This window comes from Cucurbita pepo, chromosome 15, assembly GCF_057944985.1.
Source record: "Cucurbita pepo subsp. pepo isolate OVF chromosome 15, ASM5794498v1, whole genome shotgun sequence".
In the NCBI taxonomy this organism is placed as follows: Eukaryota; Viridiplantae; Streptophyta; class Magnoliopsida; order Cucurbitales; family Cucurbitaceae; genus Cucurbita; species Cucurbita pepo.
This window is the reverse complement of record NC_141812.1, coordinates 8,561,162-8,584,273: the sequence shown is the minus strand read 5'-3', so window position 1 is coordinate 8,584,273 and position 23,112 is coordinate 8,561,162. Positions and strand designations below refer to the sequence as shown.

Sequence of the window (23,112 nt, the reverse complement as noted above, 5' to 3'; positions counted from 1 at the left end):
TATTGTTGAGATTTTTAAATAAATTCAAGCATCGAAACTTAAAATTTTTGTAAAAGCTTTTCAGAGATTTAGATAGGATTCCAATATTATCTAATCACGATCTTGTCAATATAGGATAAGGGACTGCATAGAGTTGGTAAACACGAGGGTTGCTATCTCTTGCGTCCCCTTGATACTATTAGGACTACACGGACTACTCTAGTAGTTTATTTATTATAGAGGGTAGATTTCATGATGTATAGTAGCACACCAAAATTGGAAATGAGACGACGTATACTAAAATTAGAGCAAAACCATCTAGATTACTCACGGAGCCTTGTTAACGAGCTTCAAAAGATTAGTAGTTTAGTAGGAGCCTCTTTAGGGCTAAAGCACTTGAGTTTGAGTAAGACTTATACTTTAGTTACAAACTTGCATAACTATTAAGTTTAGTTTAAAAACTTATTGAGTATTGTTATATTTATTTAGACTACATTTTTCTTGTGAGATGACAACTAAGCCGCATGGTCGAGGCGAAAGTGAGAGCAGGCTGTGGGGCCTTAGACTTTTTAGATAAGTCCGAGTACGATTTAAAATTAGTCATATTACTATATTTTTTTTTGTTGCTCTTTTGAAAAATAATGTCGCCAACACGTTTTTTTAAAAGTTTATCAATTCTTCCACATCTTTTAAAATTTCAAGGCATTAGAAATAGCTTGTGACTCGACCGCCTCGAATCTTGGGTTGTTACAGAAAAATTGTTATAACTTTATGGAAATATAAAAAATCTCCGCTATTTTAATATTAAAGTGTTAGTGTTATTCTATTATTGACTATTTAAATGTGAAAGCAAGACTTTTAAATTATTGGCAAATAGAAAAATAGTGGGATTGTATTTATTGTTAGAGATGTGACAAATATACTAAACATTATGATTATTGAAAAGAATAGTCAAAAGTTTGATATGGGATGGGAAAATAAGATATGAAATCCCATTAAATTAATTTTCTTTATTCTTTCCGATGTTAAATATAAATTATTATATTATTTTAATAAGTCTTAATTTTAGCCATTGTTAATTATTTTTTTAATATCTTATTATTTATGTGCAATTTTTTTTTTCTTTTACCTAAAATTTTCCAAATTCGATAAAAATTAATTTTGAAGCTCTAAATTTAAGATTCAAGAAAATTATAATAATTAAAATTAATACTTGAAATGCGTAGAAAATTGAATAAATATATTTTAGCCAAATAATTTTGTTTTTTTTAAAAAAAAAAAAAAATCGGCGGCCATATGACCTATCAAGCACCATAAAAAGTCTAGTCGTTATAAATGACTTTGCTCATAAGCAATATAAATCACGAGATTAAATAAGTCACAATAATAGTACGAATGAAAATGTCATCTTCGATCACGTAAGCAATATAAATCACGAGATTAAATAAGATTTATGGATTGTGAGATCCTATGTCGGTTGAATAGGATAACGAAACTTTTTTTTTTAAGAGTGTGGAAATCTCTCCCTAGCAGACGTGTTTTAAAAACCTTGGGGTATGAATTATTTATGATTCTAAATAATATATATAGGGGTTTATCCCAAATAGTTTGAAAATTCTTGTATAAACAAATGAGAGATTTAGGACGATAATTATATTTTTTATCCCGCTTCCACTTATATTTTTCACCCTTTCCCGATCCCACAAATTTAATTTAAACATAAATAACTATAACAAAAGATTATGGCGAAGGAGTAAAAGAAGGTTTAAGAGGGAAGTTGTGAGACCACGTCTTTAGAGTGATATCGTAGTTCCTATGGGGTGAAAACGATGAAGTTGGTTCATGAATTTTCATTCCTTTTGGTGCATTTCGCTCAAAGGGTTGAAGAGAGATAATGCATCAAGCTGGTGGTGTAGGGTGCACTCTCTCTTTGGATTAAGCTAACCGAGGATTTTGAGAATGTCGTGTGCATAATGCCTGATATAGACAAATACAATGGAACTGATTGTCCTAAGACTCATATGTTGCAGTTGCTCGTTTCTCTTGCCACCCACTTGGCGACCTCTACGCTTGTTACCCTTACCATGCCCTCTACTACGGGCTTTAGCCATAAACTATGGTACTTCTAGCTCGCTACCATTGGAACAAAACATCGCGGTAAAGGGGAGTGGCGAAACTTTGTTATTATTTTTCCATTTAAGTCGTTTTTAGTGTGGCAAAATATTAAAATTTATTAACTAAATATATAACTGTAATTTAGGGTCAAATTGGACAGGAACCAAAAGAGCCAAGATTTTTTAAAAAGAGAAGGAAAAGAAAAAAAACATTGCACCAGCCGGGAATCGAACCCGGGTCTGTACCGTGGCAGGGTACTATTCTACCACTAGACCACTGGTGCTTCTTGTTTTAAATCGTTACAAGTAAAGTAAATTATAAATATCTGTTACCCACATTACACCATTTTATTAATACTAAATTATAAATTTACTTAAATAATTTATAATTTTTTTTTACATTTTATTAATACTAAATTATAAATGTACCTAAATAATTTATATTTTTTTTACATTTTATTAATACTAAATAATAAATTTACTTAAATAATTTAGAAAATTTTAATTAATTTATTTATTTTTAAATAATAAATTTACTTAAATAATTTAGAAAATTTTAATTAATTAATTTTTTTTTTAAATTTGATCTTTCGTTAAATCTTACTATATATATATATATACTAATATGATAATAAGTTATTTAATAGTTAAATTAATTAAAATTAATTAAAATACTCTCTAAATGTTTTGTTTTATGCTTATAGAAATGATTAATATTTTATTTCAAAAATATCCAAAAATATTCTTAAAATTTTTAGAATATTTGGTAAATTTTAAATTAAAATACATTTTAAAAATTTAAGGGTGTTTTATATATATATATATATATATAATATATATTTTGAAAATAAGAGTATTAGAGTATCTTTTAAAATCTGTAGAATACCGAGATACTGAAGCCTGGCTAGATCATGGGGTCATATCCTCTTATCTGTTATATGTTGTTGCCTTCCTTCTTACATTCTATGTAACACCAATCTCTCTGCCTCCACTTTCTAAAACTTTTTTATTGAACAGGGGCTAGAGGCTCGAGCATACGTCGCTTGACCGTCAAAATTTCTCTGCCCTTGTTTCAAAATCTCTCTGCCTCCCTTTTCTAAAACTTTCTTCTTGAACTGGGGCCAGAGGCTCGAGGATACGTCGCTTGTCCATCAAAATTTTTCTGCCCTTGTTTTCTAAAACCTTCCTCTTGAACGGGGCTAGAGGCACGAGTATACGTCGCTTGGCCGTTGAAATTTCTCTGCCCTTGTTTCAAAATCTCTCTGTCTCCGTTTTCTAAAACTTTCTTCTTGAACCGGGGCCAGAGGCTCGAGCATACGTCACTTGGCCATCAAAATTTTTCTGCCCTTGTTTTCTAAAACCTTCTTCTTGAACCGGGGCCAGAGGCTCGAGCATACGTCACTTGGCCATCAAAATTTTTCTGCCCTTGTTTTCTAAAACCTTCTTCTTGAACCGGGGCTAGAGGCGCAAGCATACGTCGCTTGGCCGTCGAAATTTCTCTGCCCTTGTTTCAAAATCTCTTTGTCTCCGTCTTCTAAAACTTTCTTCTTGAACCAGGGCCAGAGGCTCGAGCATACGTCACTTGGCCATCAAAATTTTTCTGCCCTTGTTTTCTAAAACCTTCTTCTTGAACCGGGGCTAGAGGCGCAAGCATACGTCGCTTGACCGTCGAAATTTCTCTGCCATTGTTTCAAAATCTCTCTTGTCCCCGTTTTCTAAAACTTTCTTCTTGAACCGAGGCCAGAGGCTCGAGCATACGTCACTTGGCCATCAAAATTTTTCTGCCCTTGTTTTCTAAAACCTTCTTCTTGAACCGGGGCTAGAGGCGCAAGCATACGTCGCTTGGCCGTCGAAATTTCTCTGCCCTTGTTTCAAAATCTCTCTTGTCTCCGTTTTCTAAAACTTTCTTCTTGAACCGAGGCCAGAGGCTCGAGCATACGTCACTTGGCCATCAAAATTTTTCTGCCCTTGTTTTCTAAAGTCTTCTTCTTGAACCGGGGCTAGAGGCTCGAGCATACGTCGCTTGGCCGGCGAAATTTCTCTGCCCCTATCTTCTAAAACTTTCTTCTTGAACCGGGGCCAGAGGCTCGAGTATAAGTCACTTGGCCATCAAAATTTTTCTGCCCTTGTTTTCTAAAGTCTTCTTCTTGAACCGGGGCTAGAGGCTCGAGCATACGTCGCTTGGCCGGCGAAATTTCTCTGCCCCTATCTTCTAAAACTTTCTTCTTGAATCGGGGCTAGAGGCTCGAGCATATATCGCTTGGTTGTAGGTGACGCAAGAACGAATAGGCTTAACTCACTTGTGGCTGGAAAGTGAGTGCAGCACAATCACAATAACGAATAGGCTTAACTCATTTGTGGCTGAAAAGTGAGTGTTGCACAATCGCAAGTCCACTGCCATCAAAGTGCAATTGTGACAAGTGGTATCGGTAATAGATCTCCATATGAGGCCTTCTGAAAAGCTCAAACCAAAGTCATGATAGCTTATGCTGATAGTGGAGCATATCATAGAAGGATCGTAGGGACAAAGAAGGCTTTCTAGTTCGAGTCGGGTCTGGTGGACATCATCTGTTCTTATACTTTCACCTAAATTTTTATAGATCATAATTTGTTTCCATAGTTGAAGCAATAGCATAAAGAATTTCTTCACAATAATTTTATTGCATTCTAAAAACAGATTACATAATGTTTCTCACTATGGTTGCATAAAAAATGAGTAAATTGTTCAAGAGATGAAAGAAGGAAGAAGATTCACAGTTGAGATCGAAACAATCCCAAATTCGAAAATGTGGAAGAAGCTGTGGAAATCTTGGAAGATATGCTATTGCCATGGAGATTACCGTTCTCTGAACACGCCGAAGAACATAATGATTCCATTTGCGCACTCAAAAACACCCCAGATGTCGAGAATCCGGGATATTCCAATGGCAGATTCGGCAATGGAGATTTGAAGTTAAGCATGTCAATCACCTGTTTGATCGAAGGCCGCAGACAGAAATCGGGCTGAGCGCAAGCAAGTCCGACGATCAACAGTTGCTTCATCTCATCTCTTTTGAAAATTTGGCGCAATTTCGGATCCGCGGCCTCAATCACACTCCTTCGTCGGTAATAATCCCACACCCATTCAACTAGCTTTATCAAACATTTCCTTCCGTCTTCTCTCGTTTCACCTAGGGCTCGTTTTCCGCAGGCGATTTCCAAACACACGATGCCGAAGCTGTAGATGTCGGATTCTTTACTTGAAATGCTGCTTTGCAGGTACTCTGGTGCTACATAACCTTCTGTTCCTCGTAGCGTGGTGGATGTTGATGGTTTTCCACGATCTACGAGTTTAGCAAGCCCGAAATCGCCGAGTTTCGCGTTGAATTCGGCATCTAGTAAGATATTGCTTGATTTTATATCTCTGTGTAGAACGTATGGATCTTGTTCTTCTTGTAGATAGTGTAGTGCCGAGGCTAAACCTACTGTGATTCTGTATCTGTGATTCCATGTTAGGAGATTGTTTTGCTGAAATAGATGGAAATCTAAGCTCTTGTTTGGCATGAATTTGTAGACTATGAGATATTCTTCGTTCCTGCTGCAGCACCATCCAATCAGTTCTACCAAGTTCTTATGCCTTAATTTGCTGATTGTTTTCACTTCTGATGCAAATTCTCTTGAGCCTTGATGGAGGTTGTTTGGAGTGATTCTCTTCACTGCTACATCAAGTTCCCTGTTGTCTAGAAATCCTCTGTATACCTTCCCGAATCCTCCTTCTCCCAATAGATTTTCATCACTGAATTTGTTGGTTGCTTCTGATAGATCTTTATATGAAATCTTCCTTGGCCCTGTTTCGTTCTCAAGATCTTCCTCTTGGTCCCTTCTCAGGCTTCTTCTTCTAATGGTTCTCTTCATGATCCATATCCAAAACCAAGCAAACCCCAAGATTAGAATGAGTGGAAGTGCCACTTCCATGATTATCATGAGCCATTTCATGGAAATTCCTATAGTGGAGTGAACTGGAGAGCTAGCTGGATCAGTTGTGGTGGTAACATTCACTTCAACTTGTAATCTAGAGTTGAAACTCCACGAGCTAATCGTATGAATCTCGAATAGATTTCCGGTCGATCCCGAGAAGCCGATCGTAACCCATTCTGGTAGATGCTCTCTTAAATCAATATTGAAAGAGAAGCTAGAGGAGTTTCTTGGAGAAACTTCAGAATCTCCTTCATCAACTAGAAAAACAGTCAAATTGTGGGAGGTTGAATTGTAACTTATCACTGCTTGAACTTTCCCACCGTGTTCTATGTCACTCCACCACCATGAAGTAGTGAATTGAGATATAACGGAGTTTACATCGATGCCGATGTGATTCCCCCCCGGATCCTCCGATAATACATTCGAGTAGGTATCGAACTCAACAGCAACGAAGTTGTTGGCTGTTGCTGTTGGTGTTGAGTACTCTAGATCACTCTTGTTGGAATTCAAGAGACCAAAGTTCCTACCTCCTGAGTAATGTGGAAGACTCGAGCCATTTGGGGCGAGGAAGAAGGCAAAGCCATCGCCATAAGGGTGACTTCCCTGCGAGTCGATTGAGAAGGAGAAGTTGGTGGTGAAGTCTGCAAGATTCTTGTGGACACTCTCCCAAAGATGGAGAGGATCTTTGTAGGTAGCACGGCCAACACTTCCATCGAGAGGCATGTCTCTCTGGTTCATGGTAAGCTGAATGACATTGTTGGAAGAGTATGCATTTCCTTCGTAATGAATGTCGTGGCCATTCGGGTCGAAACCAACAAAGCTGAACGTTAAGTTCTCAGAAGAAATGGTGGCTGAGACTGAAACTGGGTTGGTTATACTCCACAAGAAGCTATAGTAGCAGAAGATTAGGAGGAAAAGGTTTGGAGAGGTGAGCATAGAGACCTCCATGGGAGACATAGATGCAGAGATCCTAGGCAGCCATGAAGGAGAAGGCTTGAATTTATACAATAATGATAGTCTTCATCTCTCTCTCTCTCTCTCCTCTCTCTCTCTCTCTCTCTCTCTCTCTCTCTCTCTCTCTCTCTCTCTCTCTCTCTCTCTCTCTGTCTTTGTCAGGAAAGTGAATCAGTGTGAACAAACAGTGATGAGGAAGCTGTAGGGAAGACGGGGATTTGGGGGCAGCACTTGAATCTGCCTGAAATTTCCAAGGTGTATTTTTAAAAGTCTACTATTCTGCAGTGTGTAGGTACCCTAAGAAAACAAGGTATAACCATCGGTAGGCTCCACGGGAAGCTGCTGTTCGGCCTCTGGCACGAACCGTAGAGTGACAGCTAAGAAGTTGTCTTATGAAGAATGAAAGCCCGTACGACACCCGATGCATAGTAAGCTGTCTTTACATTGGATTGTTTGAGATTATTTGCATGGTTTGAAATGAGTTCTTGTTTTTTCTTTTTAAGAATTATACGTGGATGAGCAGATTCGAGTTCATGACCTTTAAAAGAGGTCGTTGGGTTAATTATGCCTTTTCTTTTTAGTATAGTTGGACAATATGTATCAATAGCGATTTTAACGTTTTACTTTTTTGGAAGGTCAAGGTTTATTTTGATCTCGTAAATATTTTACTTTAATCTCTCACTTTTACCTTGTCATTGTATTATTCTTCATATAAAATTTAGAAAATCACATCATATACATGTAAGGAGTGACCCCGTCATATGGGTTTGTATCGTGTAGGGCATGACTCTAGTAAATTGCATCACATACATGTAAGGAGTGACATCGTATATGAACTTATATCATGTAGGCACAATTCTAATGGTATGGTACATACAAAGAGCGACACCATATGTGTACTTGTATTGTGTAGGGCATGACCTAGTAGATTACACTATATGCATGCAAGGAGTGACCTCACATATGAGTTCAGTATAAGGCACGACCCTATTAGATCTCGTAAATGTAGGTGAGACCCCATATAAATGTAAGGCACGATCCTTGTAGATCATCTCATATACATGTAGGGAATAACCTCACACGTGGGTTCATGTCGTATAAAGCAAAACTCTAGTGGATCACATCATATACTTGCGAGGATTGACCTAGTACGTGAGCTCATATCATGAAGGACACGATCCTAATAGATATAAGCTCATAGACGACCGTGTCAGGCACATACTCGAACAAGGCTGAGAAGGGCTCCAAACCATAACTTCAAAAGTTAAGGTTCCAACATGAGTCCTGACATGCCACTCTAGAGTTAAGTCCGTCTATATGAAATATGAAAACTCACTAAATATGGTATCAATTGAACACTCGATGAACACTTATTAAGTCAAATCGTATGATCGTCGTTAAATTTATTCATAAGAAGATGAATTTTGTACTCGTGTTTGTGGGACTATTTAAATCATTGTCACAATTTTCTGTTCACAGCTGGCCTTGTGGGTCAAGAAAAGATGGAATCAGACTTGTTTTCCACAATAAATCAAAATTTTATTAAAATAATAAAAATCACTTTTTAATTTAAAAATACTTAAAAATTGAAAGGTTTTATTTGACTTAAAAGTAATAGATAAGCATAGATTTTTTTTCCCCAAAAATAATAAATACCATTAAGAATATATCATTTTCCCAAAAAAGTAATTTCATTTATTATTATTTTTTTTATAGATTCTTGAATTTTTAGAATATTGAATAAATTAAAGAACTAAAAATTTTAAAACTTAGTCAACGAAAGTGTGTTAATTTTTTTTTTGTCCAAAATAAAATATTTTATTGGAATACTTTTTCATATATTTTCTTCAAATATTTTCATTAAAAAAATTTACATTTATAAAAACATTTTTTTAAGAAAGCATTTTAAATAAATGTATTTTCAAGAGTGATTCTATTCATTATAAATACATTTTTCTTATTTTCAAATATATTTCAAATCGAGAATTTGAAATCTTGATTTGACACTTGATGGTCCCGACATTTCCATGACGACATCTACTCTTAACACTGAAGACTATCCCCCACAGACCAACATGAGTCCTTCACATGCATCCTAAGATAACTTTCAAGAGGTCACCCCAACATAAAATCGCTATAAGTAAAGCACGTTTAACCATGGAGTTCTACAATTGAGCCACTAAAAAGGAAAGTGCACCTTATTAGTACAAGTACCAACTTTCATTTCCTTTAAATCTTTCTTAGTCATCATATCCTCAGGATCGCTCTTATTCAGATGTGGTATCTATTCATTCATGTACCGCTCTTTTATTCAAATGTAAGAGTTTAACTCGAATGAAAAAAAATAAATTGGTTCGCAAGATGAAAACGCTCTTCCGAACAAGCTCTATTAACCTATATAGAAGAACGTACGTGAGCCACTCAAATGAAGATCGTGAAATTGATTATATACGTATAAGTTATTTTCAGCCACAGCTGGCCTTGTGAGTCAAGGGAAGACCAACCTAAAGCATACTCAAGGAACTTAGCTGTGAACAATTTAAAGCTCATTATATTCAATACTTTCAACCCATTTTTAATGCCCACTTTATGTCTCTTCAGTAATTTTCATGCCAAGATTTGGTTTGATTTTTCTACGTTCGACACGCCATAGTCTACGTTCATAATTCTCCGATTCAATGATTAAATTCTGGTCGATAATTATTTGAATTTTTTAAAAAAATTTGGCACGAACTTCTAAATCAATACTAGGAAGTAAATAATAAAAGTTATAAGCTTTAATTTTTAACAAACTACGACTGAAAATGTGTATCCGGGTCTCTCGTTAGCTTAGCATGTCTCTAACTATGGTGTTGAATCCGAGCAAATTTTGAAACTGCTTCATCTGCAAATTTTATCTAATTTTTTGTCACTTTTTTTATGACGATTCAATGGTGGATTCGTCATGATTGATTCCCGATATTCGATTCTTAGGAATATTTTAAGGAATTATGAGTCGTAATCAATGAGAGGAGGAAAGGCCGGAGAACGCCAACAGATCGTTGGATGACGTTTCTTCTTGACTTGTGAGTGTCATCCTTGCGTAAGAGTATGCTAATATTCTCTGATGTTCGAATTTCATCCACCATTTTTTTTTTCTTAAAAAATAACACAATCTTTTAGAACCAATGAATAAAAAATTCAAATTAGTAAATGAAGATGTAATTTTTATAAGTGGAGCGGGGCGGTATCGGGGTCGAGAAATTATCTATCTAACTTTCTCTCTCATTCCCAGTTACTTAATACACCTCGTGAACGTGTTTCTATGGTGTAAACGTTAGGATGATTTTGCGACACGTTTTATGAATGTGTTTTTGCACAGTAAATGATATGGTTATTTCTCAATACACATCCTGAATGTATTTATGGGGATAAATTGTTAGGATCGCACAACAATGCACATACTCGATCTAGATGAACATAAAGAACATGAGGAGAGAGAAAATGCAAGGAGAAATATTGGCTAAAGGTTTATATCGATGATTCAGGTATGTACAGTAATATCATTTACGAGCCTAATGAATATATATATATATATATATATATATATATATATATATATATATATATATATATATATGTAGTTATTTATTATATATGACCGACCATTTTCTATGTATAAATGAGAAGATGGTCCATAATCTAACGGTTCTCGTATTGGTAGACTCATTGAGTCAAAGAAGAATTTCATTATCAAACGACTATCAATGTCTTCCCTGCACCAGACCAATTAAGGCTTTCCATAACCTCAATTTTCAAACATCAACATATTTTGTCAGCATGTCTGGATTTTTTGCACCCTTGTCTTCTCCACACACATCACCTTCTTCCACTGATCTGCAAGTAAAATGGTATCGTATTTTGATGTGTTTTGTCTTTGAATGATAGACGGGGTTCCTGTGAGATCCCACGTCGGTTGGGGAGGAGAATGAAACATTCTTTATAAGCGTGTGGAAACCTCTCCCTAATAGACGTGTTTTAAAACCTTGAGGGAAATCCCAAAGAGGACGATATCTGTTAGCGGTGGACTTGGGCTGTTTACATCTGAGAGCCAGACACAGGGCGATGTGTTAGCGAGGAGGCTAAGCCCTGAAGGGGGGTGGACACGAAATGGTGTGCCAACAAGGACGTTGGGGTCCCACATTGATTGGTGAAGGGAACAAGTGCTAGCGAGGACGCTGGCCCCGAGGGGGTGGATTGTGAGACTCCACATCAATGAAGATAGGAACGAGTGTCAGCGAGAATGCTGGGCCCTGAAAGGGCGTGGATCATGAGATCCCACGTTGATTGGAGAGGGAAATATATATATATATATATATATATATATATATATATATATATATATATATATATATTTCCTAAAGGTGTGGAAACCTCTCCACGCGTTTTAAAAACCTTAAGGTAAAACCAAAGAACGACGATAGATATCTGCTACCAGTAGGCTTGGACGGTTACAAATTGGCTTAAGATCCTGTGGATTTCGGCTCAAATTAGAATTAGAGATGAAGTTTGACCAACATAATTTTTAAAATTTTAAAATTTATTATTTGAACGTAATTTTTGACAATTTAATTCTAATAATAAATAAATAAATAATCGAGATAAAAGGTGACAAAATTAATTAATTGGTTATGATTTAAATGTTAAAATTGTTATAACTCTTCATGTCAATTATGTTAAATCAAATGTTTTAAAAAGTGCATTTTTTCCCTACATATATATATATATATTTTTTGTTATGGAGTATGATAATTAATTATTTAATTTTTAATAATATTTTTTATTATTTAATTTATTTACAAAAATCTAAAGTTATTAAAGTAATTTTGATCTGTACTGACAGATGATAATTAGACTAAATTAAGTTTATAAAACATCTATTTATTTATTTTTAAATATTTAATTATTATTTGTAAATCAATTTTAATATATATTTTGAAAATTTAACTTCTAAATAGTTAAAAATTATAAAATTAAATTCAATATATATACATAAAATTAACAATAAATTCGAGTTGATTCGATTTAATTCAATTCAGTGGGAGAGAAATTCATGAATTAATTTAATCCATAAAATTTCTATTTATTTAAACTCAACCCAACGAAAATAAGTCCCTAAAACAACTTAAAACTACAAAGTTCGATCATTTTTTAATTTTTTAAAAAATTTTGTCCGTTCATTTTCATAATTTCTTCCAAACATTTGAATTTTTTTCAAAACAAAAACAAGATTGTAAAAATAGTTTTTAAAAAAAATTAATTAATTATTATTATTTGTAAAATATTGATAAAAAATGGGTAACAAAACAAAAATAATTTTAAAATTTAATTAAAAAATGAAAAAAAAAAAACGAGCATTAATTTTTATTTTTTAAATTGTTTTTTTTTTCTATAATTTCTTTTATTATAGTTTCCATTTTTTTAGATAAATACTTAATTTTTAGCCCAAAAAAAAAAAAAATTTAAAAGCGCTCCAAAACCGCCACCAAGTAACCATGCACGCTAGAACCTCCACCGTTAGATCCTCTCAAACTCTTACATCAACCATCCAACCGTCCAATATCGGAGAAGACACAGTTCTCATGCCGCACTGGATTATAGCCCAGTTACCCAAACTTTGTCCAGCCTTTGCATGTAAGATGAATCTCTCCATAGCTCTCGTGTGCGAGTGTGATCGTCTTCAATCGGCGCCGGAGAAAGATGTTGCAGTTCTCGATTCGGCGAGGTAAAGTTCTTTGATCGTAAAGGAATTTGTTTCTGATTTTTGAATTTGTTAATGGAAGTTACTTCTTGATTACGTTCTGATCATTTTGCAGTGAAGAAATCGAGTGTTCTGAAGCCTTAGATCTTTGCTCTTGGAAATTATCGTTTCTCCACCTCTGCTGAACCGTCTTCCAAGCCTAATCCTCCGGTGAGGAAGCGGTTGTTTCTTTAATTTTGTTTTTATTTTCTTTTGAGTAGAGATTGTTGATTTCTTGAGCTTGTGGTTTGAATGAGGAACTTTGTTTGCATTGTTTGGTTTCTGAGAAAACGTCAGGACAGGACGTGGAAAGTATGAGCTATGCTATTCTTTCTACGGTCCCAAATTTGCTTCGTTTTTGTGTTTGTAATTGTTTCTTGTAAAGACTGGCCTTCACTGCGTTAATTTCTGATTTGAAATAGTCTTCTTAACTTCTTGAAGTTTAGGAATTACTCTGTAGGTTGAAAGAAAGGGGAAATTTTCCTGTAATTTTTTTTTAGCTTAATCACCAATGTAGTTTGTCTTTCAATTCATGACCATGATATCATATATAATGTCAGCGCATACTTGTTTCATCTAGCGTTGTTACGAAAGGCTGAGATATACTTCATTTACGCAAGCCTTCTCAATCCTCAGCATTCATAGATGTCATAAACCTAGTGAGTTACCAGCTCATTTTTACGCACTCTTTTCTATTTCAGATTTGAGAAAGTTAAGTTCCTTTAGGTACGGGTACGAAAATGTGCTTTTGTTTATAGGCAAGGAAGTTGTTTCTCAAGTTCCATTGACCACAAATGAGGAATTTAAAGCTGCAGTATCTGCAGCAATGCAGGCATTTCCTGCTTGGCGTAATACTCCAGTTACATCTCGTCAACGAATTATGCTCAAGCTTCAAGAACTCGTTAGGCGAGATATCGTAAGTTCGTTTTTCAGTAAAAGGAATATTCCAAATTCACTTCAAAAGTGGATCCCCCCCTCTCATTTCAGGACACACTTGCTCTAAATATTACAACAGAACAAGGAAAAACATTAAAGGATGCACATGGAGATGTATTCCATGGGCTAGGTTATAATCCTTTAGTTCCTTTCTCTCCCTGTATATGTCTGTGATTATGTGATGGGAAAAATCGTTTTATTATATGGCCTGAGCTGAATGTTTGATAGAGGTTGTGGAACATGCATGTTGAATGGCATCACTACAAATGGGGGAGTGTGTGATATGAACCAAGACACATCAATCATACAATATGCTTCAATGAAGATGTGAAAAAAATATTGTTGAAATTATCAAAAGATATTTCAATTCATGCCACATTGAAGAAGAATGAAGTTTCATGTTATAAATTTTGGGTGGATTACAATTTAGAGTTATTGTATTTCATTAATGTATTTTAAGACTTTTTATTTACTATAGGTTACAATTACATAATGGTTAATTATCGCTATTAAGTATGAATGTTACAACTCTTGGAATGCCTTTAATAGTTTCATTTTGAGGCTATATAAAGCCATGTATGTTGTATTTGTAAGTAGACTTGGAAAATATAGTAAAAGAAGCATTTATGCTTTTCTTTAGCCAATGGCTAAGTTTCTTTGCAATTCTATGTAGTTTAGGTTGCATGTAGAATCATTCAAGCTCAACATGATCAATCTTGCTTGTTGAGTTATTCGAATCTCAATCAAGTGTTCTTGTCTTGAGATATTTGATCAACAAGAATCATTCAAGCTAGACAAGATCGATCTTGCTTGTGGAGTGATTCGAATCTCAAACAATGTTCTTGCCTTGAGATATTCGATCAACAAGGTAATCCGAATCTTACTCCCCTTGTAGTGATTTCCACATATCACTAAACATGATCGATCTTGCTTGTGGAGTGATTCGAATCTCAAACAACGTTCTTGCCTTGAGATATTCGATCAACAAGGTAATTCGAATCTTACTCCCCTTGTAATGATTTCCACATATCAGTGTGTCTCTAATGTGTCACATGGAATTGATACCTACAGCATCATAGAGCCTCTCTAATGTGTCACATGGAATTGATACCTACAGCATCATAGAGCCTCTTGGTGTTTGTGCTGGGATTTGTCCATTCAATTTTCCTGCCATGATCTCCCTATGGGTTAGCCTGTTATTCTTCACTGTCATTCCAATGGTTATAATTTCAGCAGTAAAGAATTAGTTTGATTTCTCAACGGCTGGAGTACGCCCGTTATCTAGTTCTTTTGTGGTGTAAAAGACTTGCTGCTATGAAAGATTTTTATCCCCCAAAAATTAATTATGAAGTATTTTCTTCATTCCATACTGATATTATCCCTCCAATTAGCTTTTCTTTTTCTTATGTTTATAGACTGACAGTGGCAATACTTGTGCCATGGGATAATCCTCTGCAGATATTCCCAATTGCTGTTACATGTGGGAATACCTTTATTTTGAAGTCTTCAGAAAAAGATCCAGGTGATTTTTGTTTTTGAATTATTCCCCAAGCATCTTTATTATGAACTGTCTTCTTTTTGTTTTTGCAAGCTTATACCTATGATTAGATTCTGGAACCATATCCACTAGATTCAACTGCTATCTTAAATGACTTGATTTGTCTGCAGCATCAACAAAATGTTATTTGAATTTTGGTGTTTTTTCTGCAGGATGTTGTGAATGCCATTTGTGATGATGAAGATATAAAGGCAATATCATTCGTCGGTTCAAACATTGTAAGCTATCTTTACTGAAATAACTTTTACTTCATGGAGTTGGCAATCTCAATACATTCTAGGTTAATTTCTACAACTGGTTCTTGTTGCAACATACTAAAATTCTATTATAGGATAGGGCCCTTTCCACTTTTTGTTTTTAGAATCTAGATCTGATAGTTTAGATATTTGTTCATGTGGCCATTGGAGTTTTATAAGTTATTTAATTGGTGAAACATCCTCTTACATTGGGACCTTGGCATTCTTTACTTGGTCTACCGTTGGTACAAAGTGATTTAAGTTTAGCTTTGTGGTTTTATTGTTGCAGATGACTGGTTTCAATATTAAGTTTATTTTCCACACTATATTTGGCCTCGAGTTTATCCTATAATTCTTTCGCCATAGTCACCTTTATAAATGGATACTTCTAATCCTTGCCAAGATAGGACTGCATAATTCGGCAAGTTTGTTGATTTACTTTCCTTCATTCTGCATCATGTCTTCCGCAATCACATCAAGGTCTTACACGGCCAACAAATCATTAACCTCGCCTTGCCAAACACCAAAATTATTGATTCCATCAATTTTTTCTACTTTGAGATTAGAGCTCAAAATTCGATCCACGCCATGATTTATTTAGTATTAGATGACTCTGCCATTTGTAACAAGTTTCTCTACCAAAAGACTAATCCAAATGAAAGTAGAAAAAAACAATTCTTGAAAAAATGGTTTCCAAGAAAATAAGCACGCTTGCAATGAGAGACTTGTCTTTGATAATTGATGGTGAGTGTGAGCACGTCTCGCGTCGATGAAGTTGAGTCTTTCAGAATACCCTAAATGCCACAACTAAAATGCTTTGATACCAATTGTTGTAACGGAAGTGAAAACAAGATCAATCGCACTCAAACACCCACAAACAGAAATTAAACAAAGAGCACAAAGATTTACGTGGTTTGGAGAGAAGAAATTCTCCTGCATCTACGAGTAGTAATCAATCTCAATAATCTAAGTGTTTACGAAGTGTATATCTCACACTACCAATTCTCCCAACAAAATTCTCCCAAATGTCACTCAACAAATATAAAATGACGCTCAAACTCAATCAAACTTAATACATCTCAACCATTCTAGAAAACCCTTTATATAAACATAGAAGCATTAGTGTCATACATGAATCAAGATGATTCATGTATCAAAATGGAAGATGAACCAAGGGTATGAACTAAAAAAATGCCGCATAAGAGATGCATGAACCTATTCTTCATGACAACTTACAACAAAACTAGCTCATTTTTTTTAATAGAGAATTGGAATAACGAATCAAGTATTTAACCAAAACTAATAAGCTAACACCATACATTCTATAGTATTGTGTGTTCATTGGTGAACATGTTGAAGAAGATGTATAGAAGATGCAGCCTAGTGGGAAGAACTGCTAACGACATTACTAAAGTTGGAGCTATTAATGGTATGAGAAGCAACACTATTTTGAGTAGCTGATGATGATGGTGAAGACGAAGCATTTGGCCTTCTAATGGGAAGAAATTCATGTGGGTACAGGCAATTGAGATGGAAGAAGAGGCAATGGCGCTTCGAAGTTCATCACGTTTATGGCTTGTCTTATTGAAGGTCTGCAATTGCTATCTGGATGAGCACACCACAGACCCACCACCATCAGACGCTCCATCTGCTCCTCCTTCTGCTGCACATCTTCAAACCTTTCTTGGATCAGTTTTGAGTCTATTCCTTCAAGAAGCTTTCCACAACCAGAAAGCTTCCAAACCCACTCCACCATCACAATCTTCTCGTCCTCTGCATTCGGGTCGAAAGGTTTTCTTCCACAAGCAATTTCCAAAGCAACCATCCCGAAGCTGTAGACATCTGATTCCTTTGAAGCCCTTCCTGTTGTTGCACATTCAGGAGCCAAATAGCCAATCGTCCCAGCAAGAAGAGTTGTTTGTGAACCTTTGTTATGGTCCACTAACCTAGCTAACCCGAAATCTCCAAGCTTCGCATTAAAACTCGAATCCAACATTACATTGCTCGACTTTATATCTCTATGCACCACACATTTTTCCCACTCTTCGTGAAGATATAGTAAACCCGAGGCGATTCCTTGAGCGATTCTGTACCGACATTCCCATGTCAAGAAATTGTTTTCTTTGAAAAGATGGGCGTCTAAGCTTCCATTTGGCATGAATTCGTAAACCAACAGAAGTTTACTTTTCTCATGACACCAACCAATTAGTTGAACTAAGTTTCTATGCCTCAATTGGCTGATGATCTTGACCTCAGATGCATACTCCTTTATCCCTTGCTTAGACCCTTTTGATATTCTCTTCACAGCAACATCGCAATTCAAGTCACTTAAGAAACCTTTATAAACATCGCCAAATCCTCCTTTTCCAAGCTTCTTATCCTCCTTAAAATTGTTCGTTGCTCGAGCCAATTCCTTATACGAAAACCGTCGAGTCCCTTTACCCCTTTCAAACTCAGAATCATCCAACATTATCTCCTCCTCTATGTTCTTCCTCATTGCCATTCTATTCTTCCAAACAGCTATCCAAACCAACACTAACCCTCGCACTATGATAGCTTCTCCAACAACGCCCAATCCGACTGCTAGACCTGCCTTGCTACCATTACTATGACTTGGGTGCAAGTTAGGCCTTGGCTCAGGAATTGACTCGGCGGGACTTGGCTCGGGACTTGGCTCAGGACTTGGCTCGGGACTTGGCTCGGGACTTGGCTCAGGACTTGGCTCAGGACTTGGCTCAGGACTTGGCTCAGGACTTGGCTCAGGACTTGGCTCAGGACGTGGGGACAAATTAGAACTAGAGGTGAAGTTTGGATTAAGGGTCAAGTCGAGCGTTGACTCAAAAGACCACGAATATACAGTGTGAGTTGCATATGCATAACCAGTGGAAGCAGAAAAGCCAAAAGTAACCCGTTCAGGTAGATGCAACCTCAAATCTACAACATGGTGAAGATGTTGGAACAGAATACTACCATTCAGATCAAACCCAGTAAAAGTAACACTCAAATTATGATTAACAGAATCATAATCCAAGCATGATTCTTCTTCCCTCCCTTGATATCACATTTCCATATCGAATATGCAATAGATCTCATTGAACTAATATCGATACCTACATGTTCGAGCTTTTCAGGTGGGTCGAAAAGGTTGCTGTAGATATCAAACTCAACTGCAAAAAATGTGGCTGTCACATTCGATAACTCGGGACCGTAGCCAATACCCAAGCCGCTGCCTCTTGAGATGTTAGCCTGGAACTTAGAACCAACAGGGGCAAAGAAGAAGGTAAGGCCATCACCATAAGTTGATTTTTGCCTTGAATCAATGACAAAGGAGAAATCGGTTTGGAAACTCGACAAGTTTCCAGAGACTTTATCCCAAAGATGCAAGGGTTGGGAATACATAGCTCTTCCAACATAATCCATGTTGGCGTCGCCCCCAGTGAGCTCGATTGCTTGGTTTGTCGGGAATGCTCTTTCGTAGATGATGTCGGTGTTGCTTGGATTGAAAGAAGTGAAGTTGAAAGATAAAGAACTTGCAAATGGAAGTGTAGAGAGGAACAGTGAAATGTTGATAAGGAAGAACGAACATATGAGAAGAAACTTGGAATTGGAGCTTTGTGCAGCCATGGGAGAAGGCAGGAGACAATGCTTAGAGCTTCAAGTTGAAGATCAATGGGGAAGAAGACTTGTTAAGTAAAGTCTTTGCTGTGGCATTTTCCATTTGGAAAAAACGCGGACAGGACTTTCAAAACAGTGGAAGAGAAAAAAAGAAAAAAAAATGGAAGAAATTTCTTCCCTCAAGCAACGACTTGAAAACCAAATTTAATTTAATAATTAAATACAATTTATCTGCCGATATTGTCCTCTTTGGACTTTCCTTTTTGAGCTTCCCTCCTTAAGGTTTTTAAGATGCGTATGCTAGGGAAAAGTTTTTACATCATTATAAAGGGTGTTTCGTTCTTCTCCCAAACCAATGTGGGATTCTCACAATCCACCCCCTTTGGGGCTTAGGAAGACGATGACACTCGTTCCTTTCTCCAATCGATGTGGGACCCCATTTAGTGTGAGAATCCCATATTAGTTGGGGAGGAGAACGAATCACTAAGGGTGTGGAAACCTTTCAGTAGGAGACATGTTTTAAACACTTTGGGGGAAGACTGAAAGGGAAAGCTCAATGAGGACAATATCTGCTAATGGTGGGCTTGGGTCATTACAAATGATATCAGAGCCAGACACCGGATGATGTGCTAGTGAGGAGGTTGTTCCTCGAAGGGGGTAGATACGAGGTGGTGTGCTAGTAAGGATGTTGGACCCCGAAGGGGGGTGAATTTGGTGGGGGTTCCACATCAATTGGAGAAAAGAACTAGTGCCAGCGAGGACGTAGGACGATTGTGAGAGTCTCACATTGGTTGAGGAGGAGAACAAAATCTTTTCCTACCAGACACACTTTAAAAAACCTTGAGGAGAAGTTCGGAAGGAAAAATCCAAAGAGGACAATATCGGCTAGTGGTGGGCTTGGGCGTTACATGTTCATCGAGATGGGGACAGGGACGGGAACGGGAACGGATATTACGTCCCATTCTCGTTACCTATTGCAATCACCTTATTCGTGAGATCATTCATTTGTTTTTGTTTTTGTGGAGAGGCAAGAATTTTCCGTAGGAATTTTTTTTCGATTTTTTTAGTTCTTTTTTTGCAGTCTTTTCTCTTAATATGGCTCGTTTTGTTTGATTTGGAGTGGGTGGAGGCTAACTTGGAGAAGTATGGGCAAGTACTCAATTCTAAGAGTTTTGCTCGTTGTTTTTGTAAAAGTCTAAATTAGTCCAAAGTTAATGAAATTTGAAATAGGAAGTCTTGATTTGATTTTCATGACTCGTTTCAAATGGGATGATAAAATTGGTAACAAAACTAGTCCTGACATGAAACGGGATGATAAAATTGTAACAAAACTAGTCCTGACATTGTATCGTGACCAAAATTAACTAATGTTTAATCCCTCATTGTCATCAATTAATTATACATTATAAGAACAACATATTCTTACAAAGAATCCTCGAACGAAGATCAAAATAAACATATGGATTAGCTTGTTTGTTTTGTAGGATAAACATGGTACTCGGACATCTTGAGATGCTCGAACATCTTAGCATGTTCATACCAAAGGAATCTCAAGAACTTTTTTATGCTCTCGTGAATCTCAAGTTTATGATTTTTTTCCTAATTTTATAAGTTTGAGATTTTAAATATATTCGATCGAGAGGGATTTGTTGAATTTGAATGAGGGTAATTTAGTCTATTATTGATATATGAGCTTCATTAACATAGTTGTCCACTTGGACCATTTTGATTTATTTAAAACATTTTATAAAAAAATATTATTTAAAAAATAGAAGTTTGATAAAAGAGCTTTTGAAAGCTTCTTTATATATATATATATATATATATATATATATATATATATATATATATAATATAAGTTTAGAAATTAGATTTAAAATACAGTTTTGTATTTTTATTTGTTTGTGGACCAACCACTTTCATAAATATTTTAGTTAATTCTCTTCAATTTTTTAAATAAGTTGTTATTTTGCTCAATTTATTATTTTCTCTTAAACATTCTTGGAGATAAGAATTTGTCATAAACTTTTTTTAATTTTATAAATCAAATTAATTGGACTTGCAACTTTTTACTATTTTTTTTTCTAATTTTAACAAAAAATTATTATTAATTTATAAAAAAATCAAGTTTAACACGGGATATAATTTAATTAATGCTCAAAATTGACGTAAAAATCACAAATCATATACAAGTTTAACGTGTAACTTAATGAAATTGAAAGTTTAAGGTTGAAATTGATACTATTTGTCACGTTCGAAGTTAAAATTGTTATTTATTAATTTACTCGTTCGGTGAAGTTTATGTTCCAATTCCTGTTAGAAAAGTTTCCCACACATGCCCAAAACCACGTGTTTCTTTAGGAGAGGTATTTGTATGTTTTTTAAAAAAAAAAAAAATCACAAAATTAACTAATATCATTCTAGACCGAGTAACTACTGTCATGAAAACTACAAACCTAATTCTCGAAAGTATAACTACACGGAAACAAACAGACGGTTGGATGATGAAAGTCTCACATTGGCTATTTTAGGGAATGATCACGGGTTTATAATCAAGGAATACTATCTCCATTGGGATGAGGCCTTTTGAGGAAGCCCAAAGCAAAGCCATGAGAGCTTATGTTCAAAGTGGACAATATCATACCATTGTGGAGAGTCGTGTTCATCTAACACAGACTCTCTTGTGTCCTCCTCTTATTCTAGTGTCATTGTTATTGATGAAAAGTGTGAAGAAGATCCAATGAGTGACGTCGTTGAAGACTGTGGTGACCATTGTAGTTCTGTCAATTTTGATGGTGAAGCGTTCAAGCGCAACTAACATGCGGGCGAGAATAGGGAAAAGGTAGTGATGGACAAAACAATGTACAATGAACTACTCGTGGCTAACCTTGCTGACCTCATCGACGATCTTACGAAAGTTGAAGACGACATGATGCCAGTGAAGAAAAATCGTTGGTTATACGTTCATTCTGACAAATAGAAGACACATCGAGTTTGAGGTTAACGAAAGAAAAACATTATCTTAAAATTGAAAAATACTCGAAGGAATTTAAAATATTCTTAAAAATTAGGTTTAAGAATAGTTTTGTGCCTAAAATTAGGTTAAACACGTTTAATCCTTCCATTTTGTTATTTTTATCTATTAAACTTTCAAAAATATCTAATATGTCCGAACTTTTAAAAGTATTTAATATGTTCGTAAATTTTTAATCTCATATATATATTTAATTAAAAAATTGATTAGTCTATTAAATAAAATTCTTAATACATTTTATATATTTTATTTGGCTCGGGCCAACCCGAAGGTTTTGTCCATAAACTCGAAACTGAACCGATTTAGTTTGGGTTCAAAAAAATGAACCCAACCCTACCTGAAATGCTAATCCAACCCAACCCAACCCTTATAGTTCGGGTTGGGTTGGTCCGGGTTGTCGGGTTGCCGGGTTGAATGTACACCCCTATTGTAGATGATGTAGTCCCGACCCTCATGTCGATGATGTATAATTCAATTGGCTTAACATATTGTAATGATTGTATATCTAGAACATTATGTATAGTTCAATTGTCCTTAAGGCTCTATTTTCATTTTCGGGTAAATGGGATGTGCAACCGTTCTTGACACACGGCTCATGTACATGCACATGCACATGGACCCACTAGACGAACATCGCTATCGTACTCCCTAGGCCTGACTATGGACATATACACTTTGTGCGTGTCCATATAATGCATGACTGAATTATCACACGACATGTAACAAGCCCACTGGTAGCAAATATTGTCATCTTTCTTTGTATTTTTTCTTTCGAGCTTTCGCTCACGGTTGTTAAAACGTGTTTGTTAGGGAGATATTTCTACATCCTTATAAGGAATGTTTCGTTCTCCTCCTCAATCGATGTGGGATCTCACAATCCACCTCCCTTTATGGCCCGACGTCCTTGCTGGCACTCGTTCTTCTCTCCAATCAATATGGGATCTCACACA

General features: G+C 35.8%; 2 protein-coding genes, 1 non-coding gene and 1 pseudogene across 17 annotated transcripts; 1 reads left to right on the top strand and 3 right to left on the bottom strand.

Moving 5' to 3' along the window:
• Window positions 1-2,306: 2,306 nt before the first annotated feature.
• TRNAG-GCC (transfer RNA glycine (anticodon GCC)) lies at window positions 2,307-2,377 on the bottom strand. Its single transcript has one exon. It is a non-coding gene; the product is annotated as a tRNA-Gly (tRNA).
• A 2,278-nt stretch (window positions 2,378-4,655) lies between these two features.
• Window positions 4,656-7,018, bottom strand: LOC111776357 (L-type lectin-domain containing receptor kinase IX.1 pseudogene; annotated as a pseudogene).
• Window positions 7,019-12,619: 5,601 nt separating this feature from the next.
• LOC111776300 (methylmalonate-semialdehyde dehydrogenase [acylating], mitochondrial-like) lies at window positions 12,620-20,379 on the top strand. Of its 15 annotated transcripts, XM_087118062.1 has the most exons (7): window positions 12,620-12,768; window positions 12,860-12,954; window positions 13,344-13,442; window positions 13,542-13,699; window positions 15,135-15,241; window positions 15,430-15,495; window positions 18,645-20,379. In XM_087118062.1, the coding sequence occupies exons 4-6, from the start codon at window positions 13,578-13,580 to the stop codon at window positions 15,450-15,452; spliced, it is 252 nt and encodes an 83-aa protein (XP_086974188.1). In that variant the 5' UTR covers window positions 12,620-12,768; window positions 12,860-12,954; window positions 13,344-13,442; window positions 13,542-13,577; the 3' UTR covers window positions 15,453-15,495; window positions 18,645-20,379. The 15 variants fall into 15 exon arrangements, 9 of the variants coding, with proteins under 9 accessions (XP_086974188.1, XP_086974187.1, XP_086974185.1 ...); XR_015411953.1 differs by lacking the exon at window positions 18,645-20,379 and having other exon boundaries at window positions 15,178-15,241; window positions 15,430-15,779; XM_087118061.1 differs by lacking the exon at window positions 18,645-20,379 and having other exon boundaries at window positions 13,364-13,442; window positions 15,430-15,779.
• LOC111776299 (L-type lectin-domain containing receptor kinase IX.1) lies at window positions 16,746-18,933 on the bottom strand. Its single transcript, XM_023655722.2, is given in 3 exon segments — window positions 16,746-17,029; window positions 17,031-18,540; window positions 18,543-18,933. Coding segments are annotated over 3 exon segments (2,037 nt in total). The 3' UTR covers window positions 16,746-16,893.
• Window positions 20,380-23,112: the final 2,733 nt, after the last annotated feature.